General features: G+C 42.8%; 1 protein-coding gene across 6 annotated transcripts in view; it reads left to right on the top strand.

The window, feature by feature from the left end:
* Positions 1-18,751, top strand: part of myo16 (myosin XVI) — a 108,766-nt gene that overhangs the window by 82,947 nt on the left and 7,068 nt on the right. For 5 of the 6 annotated variants that reach the window (XM_042426292.1, XM_042426291.1, XM_042426295.1 and 2 more), the window contains exons 28-34: positions 4,668-4,770; positions 5,503-5,599; positions 5,689-5,962; positions 7,612-7,994; positions 8,088-9,341; positions 11,883-12,035; positions 14,077-14,162. In XM_042426292.1, the coding sequence (XP_042282226.1) occupies positions 4,668-4,770; positions 5,503-5,599; positions 5,689-5,962; positions 7,612-7,994; positions 8,088-9,341; positions 11,883-12,035; positions 14,077-14,162 (2,350 nt within the window). Of the gene's footprint in view, positions 1-4,667; positions 4,771-5,502; positions 5,600-5,688; positions 5,963-7,611; positions 7,995-8,087; positions 9,342-11,882; positions 12,036-14,076; positions 14,163-15,888; positions 15,993-18,751 lie in introns of all 6 variants that reach the window. The other variant, XR_006098783.1, reaches the window with a different exon arrangement.

Raw genomic sequence — 18,751 nt, forward strand, 5'->3', positions numbered from 1 at the left:
CACTTACAACATCATGTAAACAACCTCAGTTCTTGGAGAAACCACCACCATGCCTCTTGTCCTGAGAAGCTACTCGTTTTGTCTTTTCTGCAGTACCTGATGGTAAATATTGGAAAAGGGAGGTAGCACTCCATCCATGATCTGACGCTAATATTGGGAACTTAATGGTGTCCTCAGCAACTGTATTACTGCATTGTTGGAAAGAATACAGATTTACAGTTCTGTAACTGGATGATCGCTAAGTCAGACAGGAAGATGCCTATTGTTCCTATAAAGGGTGAAGAAAAGAGTTCTGGGCTGTGTCTGAAATCACTCCCTATTCACTAGACAGTGTGCTATATTTACTCTGACATTTTATTTTAGTGTCTGAATTCTGGGTATGTAAATTTATTCACAGTAAATATGCTCTCAAAAATTCCACAATGGAACAAAAAGGTGGTGTCAATGTCATGTACACTAAAGTAAGTAAGTGAAGTAAGTGAAAGTTTATTTGTATAGCACCTTTCACAGATAAAAAAAATCACAAACTGCTTTACATTCATGAAAAACACACTATTAAAGGTAATGTTAAAAATAGAGACGACAACAAACAGCACAGGGCTGACAAGATAAAATCACAGCTTTTTCACAGCATTACTCCCGTGTAAAAATCCCACGATGCAATACATTGCACTTTATAGATGCAAAAATTACATTTATGTGAAACTACACCTGTCAGTGATGAAGAAAATTATGATGATTTGCAGGTATTTTAAAATCTGAATTTATTTCTCACTATTGAGTAAACTATTGAGTGTTGATCAAGTGATTTCAGACACAGCCCTGGTTTACATGATATAACGCCATTAGCAGCCTCCTCCATCTCCAGCCCCTGCACCAACCTAATATTGACCAGTCTCTCCACTGAACACAGAGAAAAAAACAAATGTCAACTCTCCCATTAAGCTCCTGGTGAGACAGTAAACAAGTACAACCTTAAGAGTGTTACTGGAATTACTATCTAATATAATTACTGAATTTCAAATGGCCTTCAAATTCCCTTACATACCTTGTTACTGAAAGTTATCAAATTACTGTTGTTTTACTCAGTAATGTCTGACTGCACATCACTGGTATGTGTGCATTGTGTACGTGTGTTTGTTGTGTTTTGTGTTCGTACAAATGAACCTTTTTTATGTGCCTTTGTCTGACGTGTCCCTGTTCTGCGGTTTATACTTTAAGGCCATGCTTAATTTAAGAGGCTGCCACTCACAAAGACACCAGTCAGCCCAGCCCAAGTGCCATTCATATCTCTCCCCTCCAATGCATTCAACACAGACATGGCCAATGAATGAACACAGCCTTGGCCAAGTATGGAGCTGCTGCAGAGTGGGGGTGGTCTACATTGCTGTCTTCACAGAGCTCGTTCTCGCTCTGTTTCTTATTAGCCCGTTTTAAACAGAGATCCTGCAATATTGTCATAAAGAAGCCTTATTATGCAGATTTTGCTATTTTACACTGAACCAAACAAAGCCGGCATAATGGCGCCCCGTGTGTGATTTTAGATGGCATGCCGGTGTTCTGGAATCAGAGGCGTGATGTGTAACACAACAGTGTCGGCGTCTAGTGTTGACTGTCCCGTCATGACGGCTCCCTTTTACATATTGATTTGGCAATGTGACCACCTCCGCTGCCAGCTTAACGATGGAACAACAATGCACCCCCACCCCTCCCCACCACGACCACCACCACCATTCCGTGTTCATACATTTTATACAGGACAGCGAGGCGGAATAACAGTGCAACATTCCCGTCTTGAACAGGCTGTATAAAAAGGGCTAATGTTTCCTCACATCTTGTCCTTTGAAGTGCCATTTCTCTTTCTCTGTCATCTCCCTGCCTCTTTTTTCGTCATTTCTTCATTTCTTCATTTCAGTCTCTTCATTTCGGTCTTTATCTTCCCTTTTTTTTCTCTGGCTCCGGCTCTCAAGGCACACTATCTCAATTTTGTTAAGTTTATTTTCTCTTTCCATTTGTCACTCTTTCAAAACAGGCTCCGACCCTTGACTAATCAAAATGACAGGCCAATAAATCATCCATTAATCTTGAGGTTGCTATATTCTCATGAACACAAACACACAGATGTGTGCACACAACCACACACTTGCACACTGGAACCACGCAGGCCACTTCACTAAGTCATAGAGGCCGCGTGAAGCGAATTACATTAGTGTCCTGGTAACCAGAGTGATTTATGAGGAAATCTCTTTTACTGTTGCTTTTATTTGTCTTTTATGATACACTACGTGTTTTGTGGCCAGGTTTATTTTCTGACAATATGTAAGGTCAAATACTATCACTTGAACCTTGTTCCTGTAAATCCCAACCCTCTTTGTGTGTCGCTGTTCTGAAGTGGATTAGAAAGAGATATCAGTATTCACAGAGCATGCCACAAATGCAACTTTTTAACATATGGGTCATGTTTTTTACATGGCTTATTCCAAGTGGGTCCTCCTTACCTTCCACTGGTGGATAAACACACACATTTGAAGGTTATTAAGTTACCTACAGAATAATATCCATAATTTCTGACTGAATTTTTGTCAGGTGTTTGTTTGTCTCATGGATAAAAGCAGCTTGAGACAGGAAGTGAGTGGTTTAAATTCCAGCTGCATCATCTTTACTACCTTTGTGATGCTCAATAACAGTGGTCACTGATGGTCCTTTGGTCACACAGAGCAGCGTTAGCACTCTGTAGCCTTCCATTTAAACTCTTATCAAAGAGGTTATTTCACTTCTTTGACTCCACATGAAGCCCCCTTGGGTCTTGTAAAAGTGGGGACCATCGATGGTTTTCGTATCCTCATAGGAGAGGTCATGGGTTTACACAGTTCCTTTGTGTTTTATGGGCCCAGGGGGGCAGCGTGTGCTGCCTGCAGGACTGGTATTTCCATACAGAGAGAGGGTTAGGGAGAGTTCAGACAGACCCCACTCCTGCAAATCAAACACATCCCACATTTATGTTCACTCACTTACTCACTATTGACAACACAAGTGGTTTATGTTTCCAGCCATCTGCTTGTTACATTTGCCTCATCAGACGTGTGACATCATCAGCTGGCTCTGCCTCTCATTGATAAGAGACAGAGCACAGCTAGACCACACCAACTGAAAGAAATGTTGTTTTTGTGTATTTTCTTGGCCGATATTGATATTTAATTCAGAAATTTGCATGTCTAACATATCTCTTAAGGCTCTATTTACAGTGACAATGTGGTTCGACAGTATGAGCTTATCAATTTTCACTGATGTTGAGAAATCCCAGGAATTCCAGGAAAAGAGTATTAGTGATCATAGGAAATCCGTCTACTCTAGGTCCTCGCACTGTGTATGCTGGCTCACTGTAACACTGTCATGACTTACTGGGACACTTGAATAGAATGAAGCTATTGTTAATGTAATTAGTAACACCTGAGCTTTGTGTGTTTTTCCTACTATAAGTAGTCAAACTGTCTGCTGTGAAAAAGGCCTTTTGTATTCACTGAACACTGAAGAACTCTACCTCTATCTTAATTTAAATATATAATTTTATTAAGGCTACAACTAGCAATTATTTTCATAATTATTTTTCATTTATCGATTAATTTACCAATTATTGTAACAAGGAAAAGCACTAAATTATCACATTTGAGAACCTGAAACCAGCACATTTTGGCATTTTCACTTAAAAATTACTAAAATGATTATTTGATTATCCAAATAGTGATTAATTTTCTGTTGATTGACCAATCATTGCAGCTCTACATTTTTTATAGTAGCATACTTGTTGTCATAGCTACTCAACTATGAGATTTTGGTTTTTCTTGTAGAATATCAGTATAATAATGTAGGGACTATTAGTCTGTGATCTACAGTAATCCGCAGGCACACCCACATTATGATCACCACACCCAGTGTGGTGATGTGGACCAGAGCAAATGGGGAATTCTGTGACTGCTGAATTGAATACACACCGCTGTAAAGATGCTGACCAATGACACTTCAACCTTTTTTATGCTATTTCACTGCCATGAAACCAGAAAACATATTTTTTTAATTGCATCTACACAAAGTTGACTACGTTCACTTGTTGTTCTTCAGTACATTTACGTTTACACTCACACAAACTGTGGCTGCAGAGTTTTCCATGAGCAGTTGAAGAGTTAAGGTCTTAAAAATGTCCTTTGGGAGTAAAAGCTTATGAAGGGGAGAATGTTTTGTTTTTATTCCAGTCACATTTGCTAAACTGCTCCAAGGGTTAAAACTGGCAAGTTTCCAGTCATCAGGCAGCTTCTGTGACCCTTACACTAAAAACATAAAACATCTTCATTTGTGTACATGTAAATAGTTGTATATATCTGTCTGTGAATTTGGTATCAACTTTGCTCACTATCCCTTTTTCCCCACCATCCCAAGCACAAACAAACCACTGTCTCCATCCAGCTGACCATCCATGGCAACAGTTGCCCAGGGCAACACCAATAGGAACAGATGCTGTTTGGCTGGTCTGCTCTATGACCCCCTTGACCTTTGAACCCATTGTATTTGAAAAGAGGGGGTGTGACAAGATGTCTCGTCTAAATTTTTAAGTACAGCACTTTGAGATCTTTTGTCCCAGCTAATGTTATGTTTTTCTCTGTGTGTCTCAGATATAAAGACCTTGTGGTCCCAACTTTGGGAGACAAGAAGAAATTGTCAGCAGAGGAGAGATGTCGCTCAGTTCTGCAACAGTCCAAACTCCAGGGATGGCAGGTGTGTGTGTGTGTGTATGTGTGTGTGTCTTTTTCTGTCTCCATCAATAACAAAAGATTTGCCAAATGACTTAATCCCTGGCCCTCTATTTGAATGATCCCTTGGAATCTTTGACAACTCGTTCCAGCTGTCCCACCTCATCATCATTCTTCTCACACGCACACACACACAACAGTATGGACCCCCCCCCCCCCCCCCCCTTGTGTCCTGTCTGCCAGACTGCTGTTGTGTCTGAGTGTGTGACCTTATAGGTCACATCAGCTCCCGCTTCACACATGCATACGCACTCCTCCACAATGCCCTGCACACACTTTTTCATACAGCCCTGAATTACGCACACAGACACACACTCTTACAAGTAACATGTGTTGGAATGAATAGTGTCTGTCTGTGAAAGTATGTCGCCCCCTTGGTTCTGTGCACCTGGTATAGAGTGACCTCTTTCACCCCCCAAATGCTCCCTAAATCCAGGAAGTGAATGCAGTGTCAATATGCAAACACACACCCTGCCCACACTCCACACCCGCCCATCATCATACATCATTGCTACATCACTGCTCTTCCATCTCTCAACTAGCAAGTCACACTCTTCAGAGATTTCCAACAGAAAACAGCCTCACAGAGTCTGCTGGCTACTCCCTGAAGTTGATGATGATGATGATGACATTGCAGTGTATAACAATTCCTTTGCATATATGTTTGACCAGATTATTTATGTTGTTGTGTGTGTAGATGGGCAGCAGTAAAGTGTTTCTCAGATACTGGCAGGCAGACCAGCTCAACGACCGCTGCTACCAGCTTCATAAAAAGATCATCACCTGTCAGAAAGGTAATATCCAAAATAACAAACCGATAAGCCCAGTTGTTCTTTTAGGTTTCATCTGACTTTCTCTGCTCTTTCTCCTCCTCATGTCTCAGTGGTACGCGGCTGGCTGGCCAGGCGGCGCGTTCATCGCAGGCTGACGTCGCAGCAGAAGGAAGAGTGCAGTGTGCAGCGTTTCCTGCAGGGGGCGGAGGACATGGGGCTGCGAACCTACGACCAGTTGGTCATCCAAAATGCATCAGACATTGCACGAGAGAGTGACCGACTGCGCTGCCATGGCAACACCCTTCTCAACACCCTTGGCAGCAGCCCACCACTTGGTGAGAGGCCTGAGCCGGTTGGAAAGGAGGAGGATCAACCTGTCAGGAGGTAACACCTGCACATACATGTGCCTTCAGCCAGTTCAGAGGGCAAAAATTCATGATCAAATATTAAAGCAATGTACTGTATATATGCAATTATTTATTTTTTCCCCAATTGCTATTTGTATTTGTAATGTTATTATGTCCCCGTTCATTTCATCAAAAAGTTTGTGTTTGAATGATAGACCTCCACTGTGCTGCTGATTGCTCCACACAAAATCAAGGCTGTAGCTGAGGCTACAGCCTTGATTGGCTGATAAAATGGGGCTTTTATTACGCTCTACAATATAATTCAAAATACTAAATGTGATTAACTCATAGTGACTGTAGCATTATTTAGTCTGGAAAATAACAAACAATCTGCAGTTACTGTCATTCACGGGATTTATGACTGTATGAAAGAATCATTTGCCTTTATAAATAAGTGCATGTTCATTCATGTGTATGTGTGGTTCTGCATGTGTGTGTCTATGACTGCACGGCATGTGTTTTATGATTAATGATGTCATTGTATCCCCTGTTCTCTGTAGGCTTTTAATTGAAACTTTCATGATTAATAGTCAGATAATTATCAGATTGTATTAGTATTGTGTTGCACCTATAGAACGCTATCCTTATCTGTGCCTCATCTCAGACTAATATTACATACTGTATCATGCCAGGAGAAAATGGAATAACCCTGGAGGGCTGAGTTAGGAGGGATAAAAAAAAAAAGGTCATAAAAAGCGATTTAGAGGTAAAAGAGCCACATTTTGAAAAGTTGCTTTCCTACTTTTTGAAAAACAATGGCCTTTTTTATGGTATTGCCTTTTTGTACACAAAAAGGAAACATTCCAGTCGAAAAATTTCTTACCTTAGTATATCATTTTAATGAGCAGTGGCCACAAATGAAACACAAAAATTTGAAGCATCACAACAGTGCACTGACCGCAGCAGCAATTTTTAATGCTTTTTGATAACATTTGGATAAAGCAATACATGTTGAAAAATAAAAAAGAAACATACACACACATGATTTCCGTGTCCTCCATGTGTCCTTGTGCATGTAACATCTGCTGCTGGGACAGGAGACAAGCGCACAGGGAAGCTTCTAACAGGAGGAGGGGTGTCAGTAGGCGGGATGGGAGAGGAGTCATGGTGGCTGTTTAGCAGAAGCGATTATACACACTTACACACACATGCACACATTCACTCAAACACACCTAATTTCTCTCCAGGTATTTAAATGCCTTCCCCCATCACTTTTACACATGCTCAGCCCACCCCCGCCTGCAGTCATGGAACCAACAGATGGCTCACCCAGATTAGCGAAGGAAATATCAAACTGGATGTTATCAAATTACTGCAAGGAGATTAGATTTAAAGCATAATCTCTTTGGTCTTTATCCCCCAATTGGCCTCCTTAGTTCACATTTGTGGCATGACAGTTGAAGCAGGCATACATTCGGTTTGAGTATACTGCTGATCTCAATAGAAAAAAATTACCTCTAGATTTAGCTTTTCTGCTTCTTTTGTGAAAAGCATGAATCAATAATGGAGGCAATACAGATAGAGGTCATTATATATTTATATATATATATATATACAGGTCATTATATATTTTTTTCCTTTTTTCTATTTAAATATGTAGTATGTTATTCTTCCTCCAATTTGTAGGGTTGTGGAAAAAAGTAGTAAAGTCCATGAGGGCACTGTCAACGGCAGCAGTCGAGTTATTCGCCACTTTCGATCAAGCTCAGTACCCATCCCCCTTGCCATGGAGAACATGGTCCATTCCTCTGCCAGTCCATCCATCAAACCAGCCCTGCAGCAGGTAGCTCATACCAGCGAGGATGGAGCAAGCGGGGGAAGTCTTTCCTCCCCTCGGAAGCAACCTCCCCCGAAACCAAAGAGGGACCCCAACACCCGTCTGAGTGCATCCTATGAAGCAGTTAGTGCAGGTCTGATGATGGCAGCCAAAGAGTGCCCCACTCCAGAGGGTTATGGTTCGCCAGCTGGAAGCCCCCCTAAATCCCAACTGTCCCCAACAGACCCTGCAGGTATATCACCTCTACTGGTCTTCAGAAGATATAACAGATGTGCTTCAGTGCTGTCTTTCTCTGTATTTAATTGCTGTTTTATAATTTCCACAGGCTTGTCCAAGCCCCGTCCCCACAGTGATGACTACACAACCATGAGGAAGGTGCCACCCCCCAAACCTAAGCGTAGTCCCAACACTAAGCTAACAGGCTCATATGAGGAGATCAACGCTGTAGCTCCTCACCTCCACCAGCTGCGCCCCGCTGATGTAAAACTAGCCCTGCTGTCTCGTGCTGGGGGATTTGGAGGGTTTGGAGGCTTGATGCAGAGAGCAGCCTCTGTAGATGCTCCACAAGGGGTAGCACTGAGTCTGTACCAGGGCCAAGATGAAGAGGATGTGTACATAGAGATGTTGAGCTCCCAGCCTCGGGCTCGGAGCCTCCAGGAGCCCCCTGACAGCCCAGAGCAGGCTGACTCAGAGGCCGTCTATGAGGAGATGAAGTATTTCCCTTCTGAAGATGGTGGACCTCCTGCTGTTGTTACCAAGGCGGCCAAACTGGAGGCCCTAGGCTTGGGCTTGGTGGGGTTGGGAACATCTCCCCCTCAGAGCGGGGAGAGCAAACGGATGCCAGCAGGGGTGACCGCTGCCATGGACAACACTCACTCACAGAGCACATCCAGCAGCGGGGCTCCCAAAACTCAGCATGGAAAAGATGGCAGCTGTGACATTCCTGCCCCCTTTCCTAACTTGCTCCCCCATCGTCCACCTCTCTTGGTGTTTCCCCCATCCCCTGTCACCTGCTCTCCTGCTTCAGATGAGTCACCCCTCACTCCCCTAGAGGTCAAGAAGCTTCCAGTGTTTGAGACAAACCTGAACTATGCTACTGGCCCAGACAGCCCCCTGTCACCACAGTATGCCCGCCAGAGGGCTGACTCCTCTCCTAGCCTAACTGTCCTCATGCCAGAGAAGAAGTCCACACCTCCACTCACTCCTCCACCTCCTCCTCCTCCTCCAAGTGTCCCACCTCCCCCCTACAGACCTCCCTCACACTTCCCCTTCCCACCTGAGGCCAACTTCCTGGCTCTGACGCGAGCAGCATCTGTCATAGGGAGCTCGGACTCCCCCAAAACCCCGTCCTCACAAAGGGCAGGTGGGGAACCACTGGGGAAGCCACCTCCCTATTCCCCAGTGAAGATATCCCGTCCTGAGCCTCGGAGAGCACACTCATGCTCCTCCTCTCCCTTGTTGTTCAACCCAGCCAATGGCAGACCCCTGACCAGCCCCCTGGATGAGCTCAACACTCTGTTCAGCTCTGGACGCAGCCTGCTGAGGAAGTCCACGTCTGGCCGCAAGATGAGAGACGGAGGTCTGTCAGTATATGCTCACACAGACACCCAAACATGCACAGTATAAACACACTAGCAGAGAGATAAGCACATACACATATCGCACCAGAGGCTAAAACAAACCTCTTCCCTTCTTTCCATTTTCCTTTAATCACGCATCTGCATTCATGGGTGAATGGTCCACTATGGATGAGGCCATACCACCAATATAAGAACCTGTCGGTTTGTGGGCATATGTGTAGGGGGTGGGGAGTTAACCTTTACTTTGTTGTAATTTTTCACAGTGTCCCATTCAACCCACCTGAATGCGTGTGTATTTTTGTGTGTGTGCGCACATTTGTGCCGGAGTGCATGTGTCCATTATGTGCAATATCTGCTGTGATGAGTTCATGATCAAAGTCTCAGCCTGCTCTCTGCCAGATGATTTATTGGGTACTGGGTGATTACCTTCTGTACTGCAGGAGTAGTGTAGGGCTGTAGGTAAGTAATAACCCCCTGTTTTTGTGTGTTGGTGTGAGTCTGTGTACATGTGCGTTTACACACATGCTCTGTGTTTGAGTGGGAGAGAGGTGTGATGCGCCGGCGCCCAACAGCCTTTCTCATAAATCCCCCGTCTCTACATGTGGAACCTCCTTACATTAATTCAGGTGCTCTAGCCAACCACCCTCTTTGGCCCACTTGAGGTAGCCCATTTGTTTCAGTCCCCAGCGTGGTGCCCTTTGGCTGCTGCAGCTGCCTTCTAACATGTTAGCTAATGAGCTAGCTGGTGTAGCCCACTTAGCATCACACTGCACTTTAAGGAAGACCTTGCTGTGTTGGTGTGTGCTGCTCAGTGCACTGCATGCAGAGCACATACAGACTCTGGGACACTGATGCAAAGGTTGACCTTTGCAAAAGGAGGACAAATGTATTTGTCACACGTAGTCAATGAACTGGGAGGGTCCTCGGGTCAGAGGTTTCAAACCCACAAAGAGATTACTTTGTGGTGCTTTTATGAAAGTGAATTTTCCGTTGATAGTGCAGCTTGAGAAAGCACAGGCACATCAGGGAAGATAGAAACTGTGTTGTCTCGCTGTGTTTTCATCTGAGTCTCTGTTTCCTCAAAGTGTATTAGTTGTGGCTGGGTTAATAATACATGAGCAGTAGAATGATGAGGATAAGTATCAAATATTTAGCAGCTCACTCATGTTCTACTGAAGGCGGTGTGACTGCCCAACGGCAGCAAACAGAGATATCCTCAACAGTTATCCAAGAGATGAGCTTGAAAAATTACGATCAAGTCAAAGTATTAGCTGTCGGTGTCAATAATCAGTCGTCTTGCTACAACCTCATACAGTCGTGGGCCTGCTTGTTTTGTATATGACGCAGTTGTGTCACGTTGCTATAATGGTGACAAGTTCAAGGGGCAGGAAGCAGAACTCCTTATAAGAGACGGTATGAGAGCAAGTGCCCACACTGACACATACGCCTCACGTCATATCTTGCACTTGACTGTTCGTCAGCACCCAGACCTGCTCAGGAAAAAAGCGCTGGCATCATGGAAACAGTGCGTGTGACAGGGGAACCTGGCACTGGAGTTCACAACCTTGTTGTTATTTTGAGTGGGCGGTCCACTTAGATTACAGTGCAGAGGGATGCCGATGGGCTTAACAGGATGGCCTACTTCTGTCCCCTTTCGCCTGTTAAATGAGTGAGTGTGATACCTGACGCTGTGGGAGTGGCCAGGGGTTACAGTTGCTATCCCAGACATCTCTGTGAAGAGCAGCTGCCTTTCCCTCCTCCTCCCCTTCCTCATCCTCAGGGAATGAAAAAAAACACAGGAATGCCAGGGGAAGAGGGCAGGTGGTCTTGGCAGGCTTCAGGAAATCACTGTCATAAGACACCTCCTGCTTTAACAGCAGCACACAAAATTCCACAAATTGGATAATTCATCCTCATTATAGTCTTCATTGTACAAATCCAAATACTCTTGTGACTCATCTCTTCTCAAGAATGTAAGCCTCACATGAACTCTCACTACCTGGCCTTGTCTCCCACACAAACACACACCTATCCCATGGGATGTATAGTACAGGGTGGTAAGTTTATATTTAGGTCACATCTTGTGACCATGGGGGGTGACCAGGAGGCACACATTCTCAGTGTGGGACAGCAGCTGACAAATTCCCATTCACACTCCCATACACATATGTGACCACAGACAATTATTCATTTAGTGTGTGATAGCGTGTGAGCCCGGAAACGCAGCAGCAGAGGCATAGGCAGGTCATATGGAGTCAGTCACCTTCCTACCAGACTGAGCTGAATGAATTCTGTGAAAGACATGGGAAGATGTGCAAGTAGGAAGTAAACACATGAGCAGCTAAATTACATGTGATTATTTCCAATATTGCTAGCCAAACCAAAAACCTTTCTGCACTATTTTGGAGTTTCCTGTACCTCCCCAAATACCATGATGATATTATGTGTTATGAAATCTAAATATTAACTGTATCAGATGTCTGCTGTATGTGACATGCACTGTCACCTAACTAGTTTTCCTCTGGCTATATTCCTCCCAGGATTCAATTCCAATATCAATCTACCTGGGCGGGAAGAATGTGGCTCTGCCCCCACCTCTCCATCTCTGCAGCTACAGGACAAGAACGCCAACAACCACTCTCTTCACTCCCCAAGCCCCGCCCCCGTAGAGAACGGCAACCAGATCTCCAACGGTAACAGTCTGATTATTGTACATTTATATATCAGAATTCAAATCGTATTTTTTTTTATAGAGATGACTTGCTTTATTGTCCATGTCTGTGTATCAATGTTGAGGGTGAAGCAAACAATATATACCAGACCAAAAATGAATGTTCAACATAAAAGCTGAGAAATTAAAGTAAAATATAGAATATAGAATAAGATATCCACAAATGCCTGCATGTAAGGCTGCTTAGAGAATAACAAGTCCGGGTTAAATTAGTGTACAAAGAATTGAGGCTCAAAAGATCAACAGTTTTCTCAGTCTATAACAATATGTGTGGAAGATACCTTGTTTTTTGACAAATGTGAAGGCCAAGTGCCAATGTAAACAAAGCTGGGATAACCCTGACTATACCTGATTATTAGAGGTGTCAGCTCACAGTTCAGAAAAACATACAAAACAGGACTCGCCTCGTGAACAGAGGCCAAGGCCCAACCTTTAGTTATTGTGAAAAATGTTTCACCTTTATTAAAATTTTGCGGTTATCTGACTTTGTATAATTTGTGTTTGGCTCTTTGTGGCCAAATGACACCACCGATACCACTGCAGCCTACAAAACAAGCTGAAAATTCACTACATGTTGCATCGGAATGCAGCTCGCTTTTATCTTGTAATGAGTCAGGGTAATCACTATAAATACTGACAGTCCAACTTTTGAACTGTCATCACACCCTGTCTGGGAGCTACTCAGTAAAATGTACTTCTATTTATTGTCATGGCTTTGTATAATAGTGTAAATGTCATGTTGGTATGTAGGTGTGCATGTAGACGAGCAGAGTGCACAACTGGTTGGATATCAAGCTACTTATAATTACAGTTTAACTGAAAGCAGCTAAAAGGCCACAAGGTTCTAATATACTGTAGACTACTGCTGTAATTAACGTCCTAACAAGCCCTATAAAGAGTCTAACACTACTGACTCGACCTGTGGAGTGAAGAAAGTAATCTTTCAGGTCAGACTAAGCTATTCACTCTCCTTTTACCATTTTGAACATATAACAACATAGTCACATAATGACTTAATTTCATTTTGGAGATGCCTGAAATAACAGCACTGCACAAGCAGTGAAGACAGGCATGGAAGAGGTGAAGGAGGTGTTACAAAGAACGAGAGGGAAATAACATGAAATAATAAAGCATCCTGAGAGCTAGAAACTAAGATTGATTAACAACCCAGTGTCACCGCCGCTGCTAAAATTTCAGACGATCATTAATATCAACGAGCTTCTAATGATTTTCACTCGCACGCTGTGCAACACCCTACGTTATTGTGGATTTTCTTTAGTCATCCTCCCTCTCTTCGTTCTTCAAAGGACATCTACGTGAAAGGTACAAGAGTAGCGTAGCTTCGTTAGGGAATAAGGCAGTGCGTGTGTGTGTGTGTGTGTGTGTGTGTGTGTGGGGGGGGGGGGGGGGATGTGTGTGTAAATGTGCGCGTGTAGTTGCGCGAGCGCAGAGGGTGAGCGGCAGAAACATGACGTGAACACGAGCGGAGCAGAGGAAAAGTTTAGCAGTAAGTTGTCAATCTGGCAGTAAATGTACAGTACAGACTGTTTGTCAGTTAATAAATGCTGCAGCTCCTCAAGACAAAGAAAATACTCACCTATCGAAGGGCGTTAGCCCCGAAGTTAGCAACAACGCGTTAGCTTAACTTGACCAGGCTGACTTAAGGTGGACCAGCAATTCCCATTTTAGTGTCAATCTCAGCTCTGTCTTGAGTTTTTCATATGTCCCCCACATATGACAACCCCCCCCCCCCCCCCCCCCCCCCCCCCCCCCCCCCACCCCACCGCCGCTCCAACGCAGTCAACCTAGGGGAAACACTGCAACCACAGTGTTATTTTACTTAACATCTCTGAAAAAATGTCTGGAAAAAAAAACAGGGCCCTCTGCCAGTAGCTTGTGGTTCAAGAGTGAGATGTCCTTCAGTCTATACCTTCCTGTGTGTGGGAGGACCTCCAGTCAAATGTTGGCACTTTGTGAGATTGGTTTTGATATGATGTGTGCAGGGTCGTTGGAGGATGAGAGTCACAGCAAGTCAAACTCGTCCAGCTCAGCCTCTCTGCACAGACACATGGACAGCCATCATACTCAGGTAAACACACAAGGACAGGCACTTCAAGTACATTGATAGCTGTACACACACATATACATTGTACTGTATGTGTGTAATATTATCACAATTAGTTTAATTGATTAAACTGATACTTGATTGGTTAAATCGAACACATTACACTGATGGCAACAGGTGATTTGCATGCATGTATACATGCATGCACACACACATACACACCCTAATTAAAGCTATATCAGGTCTGTATTTTGTTTTGGGTTTGACATTTTGAGAGGGCAGGAAAGTGGCCTCCTTTGAACAACATGCATCACTCATGATGTGAGCTTTCTCTGTCTCCAACCACAGGTGTATGGTTACAGCATTGAATTTAATGTCTTTCACGCATGCACGCACACATACACACACACACACTGACTCACAGTGGAAACCATCTTTTCAAAACAAAGATGATAACAATGATGTTAGAAGAACTTAGTAATGTAAAGATATAAAGATAAAGGAGCTTACCAGCTTGTTCACGCTCACATGACTGACGCAGCATACAAACCCCCACAGGGAGAAGCAGTCACAACAGAAGCAGACACAAAGCCCCTTCATGGTGATTATCATGTGCTGTATCCTCACCTGAGGCAAAAACAGACACTCAATGAACCAGAGTCAATGTCTCTTTTGATCTACTCTTTCTTTTACATCATTAAAAAAAGACCCAGCCTTGCCCTGTGATTAATCGATGGATTTAACACATTATAACCATATAGCCACAACAGCCTGAGAACACTTCTCATCATTTTTCTCTGCTTGCAAAGTCATCTACGTACTCTGAAGAATTAGCTTGGTGGGCAAATAATTATATATTAGTTTTACAGTATAATTTTGTATAATTTCCCAACATTTCAGTTGATTTGTTACAACCTGTATGTATCTGTTGCCAAGTATTCACTGGCACATACAAATTACAAATATTACTCTCACATCTTCTCTATTTCAGTTCAACCCTCTCTTTAACACACACACACACACACACACACACACACACACTCACTTTCTCCATTTGTGCTGTTAGGAAGTGAATGGCTGCCATAACGATAATTGATCTAAAGATGTTGCCATTGCAGCCTTTACAACACACATGTTCCACCCCTATAATGGTTTCATCTGGAAGTCATTTTATGATGAAAAAAAAGTCTTATATAATAGTGTCCACACTGTAAATACTCTCCTCAATATTCTTTGTTGTTATTGTTTCACTGCATAATGTATTACTGGATACAGCTGCTCTTGTCTGCACTCAAAAGAAAGTTTCACCGCACTGAAACTGATTCAGATTCATCACAGACTGTATCAGTCAGTGATTGAGTAGGACTGTCAGTGATGCCTGAAGCACAAGATTGAGCAAAGCACACAGTGAGCCACTTTCAGAGCAGCGTAGGACTCACCATCTACAAAAGAGAAGTGAAGGCACGCTGTGTACCCACTTCACAATCCTCAGGTTGACTAAATGTTAGATCCACGCTTCCACAGCTGCATCCTTTTTGGAGCTTTTGTGTGCCAGCACACCCGTTTTGAGGCTGTGTAAGTCTTTGAACAAGTTTGAAGCACATTCTTGGTGCTAATGTAATACTAAGGTTTTTCTCAGAATGTGAACAATTGGGCTGTTCTCTTGTACCCGAATGTATCTCTCTTTCTCTGTCTCCCTTTGATTCTAATGAGTTTGGCTATCGCTCTCACTACCTCCTTTATCTTCCAGAGGGGTCATCTCAACTTTTCTCCGTTCGGTGCAGGGGCCGCCCTCTAAAACAGCGAGGGGGGCAGGGGGGCTCACTGGAAGCCCTGTCCACATGTAGGGATGTGGTGAGTGTATGTCATGCCTCGCTGCTCTCCACCCTTAATAGCAGTGTTTTTCATAGACCTATTGCGGGATCATGCCAGAAGTGACCCCTATCTTGTTTTTTTTTAAAAAGGCTTCAGAAGTTGGAAGTTTAAAGTACGTGTAATACTCCACCCAAGTCTATTTTTGGAGTATGGAATACTTCCCTCCTGTAGACTTTAAAGGTTTAATCCTTTTTAGAGAATGAAGGTTGTGATCATCATGAATCCATTCAAATCACAATGGATTCAATAGTATTTATGGCAGAAAAAAATACCATTACAACCATTAATTCAATCAAAATTTCCGGTAGTCTTTATCCAGAGATTCAAGTCAAGTGAAAAGTTGGGTCCTTGAAAAAACCTTGAAAACCACTGCTTTTGCAGGACATCATCTCAGCTTTACCTGTTCCCTTTATTTATTGTGCTTGCTATCCTTTAAACACTGGTCTGGAATCAGATTAGCTATCTGTCCTTTCTCCTGGGGCAAAAAGTCTGATCCTAGAATCAGTGACGCTTCTGCTTTTCTTCCCCCACTTGTCTTTTTTTTCTCCCTATTTCTGTTAGAAAACTGCAGCTCTTTGGTTCATCTCAGCCCAATCAGTTTACCTGCACATTATCCTTTCCTATCCTTGCATTTCTCTGTGCAGGCATATTTATATCATTTAAAATGTCTAGATAGCAGATATGTGAGGTATATTTGTAATGTGGATGATTGATTCTATAATTACAAGTGCTTAAGTGCACTTTCATGTATTGTACTCCTAAAGGTGACAATTACTGTTCAATTTGAAAAGTTAAAGTTATCACCTATTTTGTGTGCTTTTCTAAAACCTTTTAATTGTTTTTAAATGGAGCAGATTTCTCCCTTTTGATTTTTGAAAAAAATGACAGTCAGCATCTTAAAGGGAAGGTTTCAAGGTTGCAGCTGCTGGAGGAAAAATGAAAGAAATAAGAGTTTTGAAAAGGTTCTGCTAAGATTTTCTGCATTTCAGTTTAAATTACTTTTGGCCAATATTGGATATTGGTAAAAATACATTTTTATATTATGCATTCCTGAAAATAAATGAGAGGTGATTGTAATGGTGATTGAGTGTTATAATAAATGCATCTCGTAGTGGACAGTGGGCATCCCTGTTTCCTTGGGCCTCGCCAATTCCAGTGTACAGGCAAATGCGCATACATACCAACACTGATACACATGGCTCTTAGTGCTATTGAACATTGGACCTTTGACTAAGTGTGTTCAAGAATGGGGAGCTACAGTTTTTAATGATGCTTATTCATCTGATGGGGTTTTATGTTGCTAAATCCATCACACAATCCTCTTTTTAAACCTTTCTCAGACCCTTTTTTAACATCTAAGAGTTTTACAACCTTTAAAATCTTCATTCAATTGTGCCTAATTATCTCTATGTTAGAACTGGTCAGTGAAAATATGAGAGAGAGGCTGTGTATGCTCACTGTTACCATTGAAACACGGAAAGAGGGACGCTTTTATCTTGGTTCCTTACCTCACTAATCTGGCGTGTTGTCTGGAATATGTTGGTTACCATGAGTTCCTTCAAGAGTTGGGAGCAACTCTGTGACCTAGAATGCCTTTCAATTAGCTGCATTCCAGATATGTTTATGTAGGATCAAAAGATCTAATGGGATAAATGAAAAGGAAAGGATGAAGGAAGACGAGGGGGACGGTTAACTCGGTTAGGAATGAATGGACTGGCTTGTTTTGGTTTCTGTAGTTACTAGTCATGAGCAGTTTAGACTCATTATACGCAGAATAGACTCACTGCTGAATTATTTGATGGCACCGAGATTATAATTTGTCGTATATCACTTCATGGTCTAGGCAGTGATGAAATTTAAAGTGGGAGAAGGACTGTGCCACATGTTTGCTTCTCAGAATAACAACACTTACAGGTTGAGAAGGACAGACAGAGAGCCTTGTGTTTCTGCATGAAATCCCTGTGTGTGCCAGGGTTAAAGCATATGTGTGAGTAAAGGTGTCATGCTAGTTTCTCAGAAGTTTCCCCATCACCTAAACTATCCAGTGGCAATTCCTGGGAAAGAGCTCACACATAAGTCATCAATGACTACCATCATCTCTTCCTCTGCAGGCACCCTCTCTTTTTCCACCTACTGCGGTCTCTCCTCCCATACATCAGTGTGTGTAATCTGGTTGTAATTTCTTCTGTGACACTTCATAGATTCCATGGAGGGTTTCTTTATTTCCTTCCTCTTTAATGGTGTTTCTCCTGTTATCTATACAATAGTGGTTCTAGAAGTACTCACCATTTAGAGACCTGTTTTTGTATTTTATTTATATTCTTTGCTCAGAGTGTCTATGTGATGCACACACGTCCTTCCTCCCTTGATCCCCTCCCCCACCCAAATGTAAACCACGCCCTTGTCCACAAGGGTGTTGGGTAGGGAGCCAATATCCAAACCAACATGTTAATGGATGGTAATGTTATGGTAAATAGATAATGCAGGATGACTCTGGTCATTCTGAGCTGTCACTCACAGATTGGATGTTCTAAGGCCACAGAGTATGACAATAATCTTTGAGCTTCTCCACAGAAAACACAAATTTTCAGTGCCAAATGACTGTACACGCTATACGGGGCACAATCCAACACATATACACATAGACTGACAAATGTCATGTAAGTTTTTTGATTGCTCCCATCCAATGCCTCAATCAGAAAATGTTTTATGTAGGCTACTATATGAAATTTGGTGCA

This window comes from Thunnus maccoyii, chromosome 11, assembly GCF_910596095.1.
Source record: "Thunnus maccoyii chromosome 11, fThuMac1.1, whole genome shotgun sequence".
In the NCBI taxonomy this organism is placed as follows: Eukaryota; Metazoa; Chordata; class Actinopteri; order Scombriformes; family Scombridae; genus Thunnus; species Thunnus maccoyii.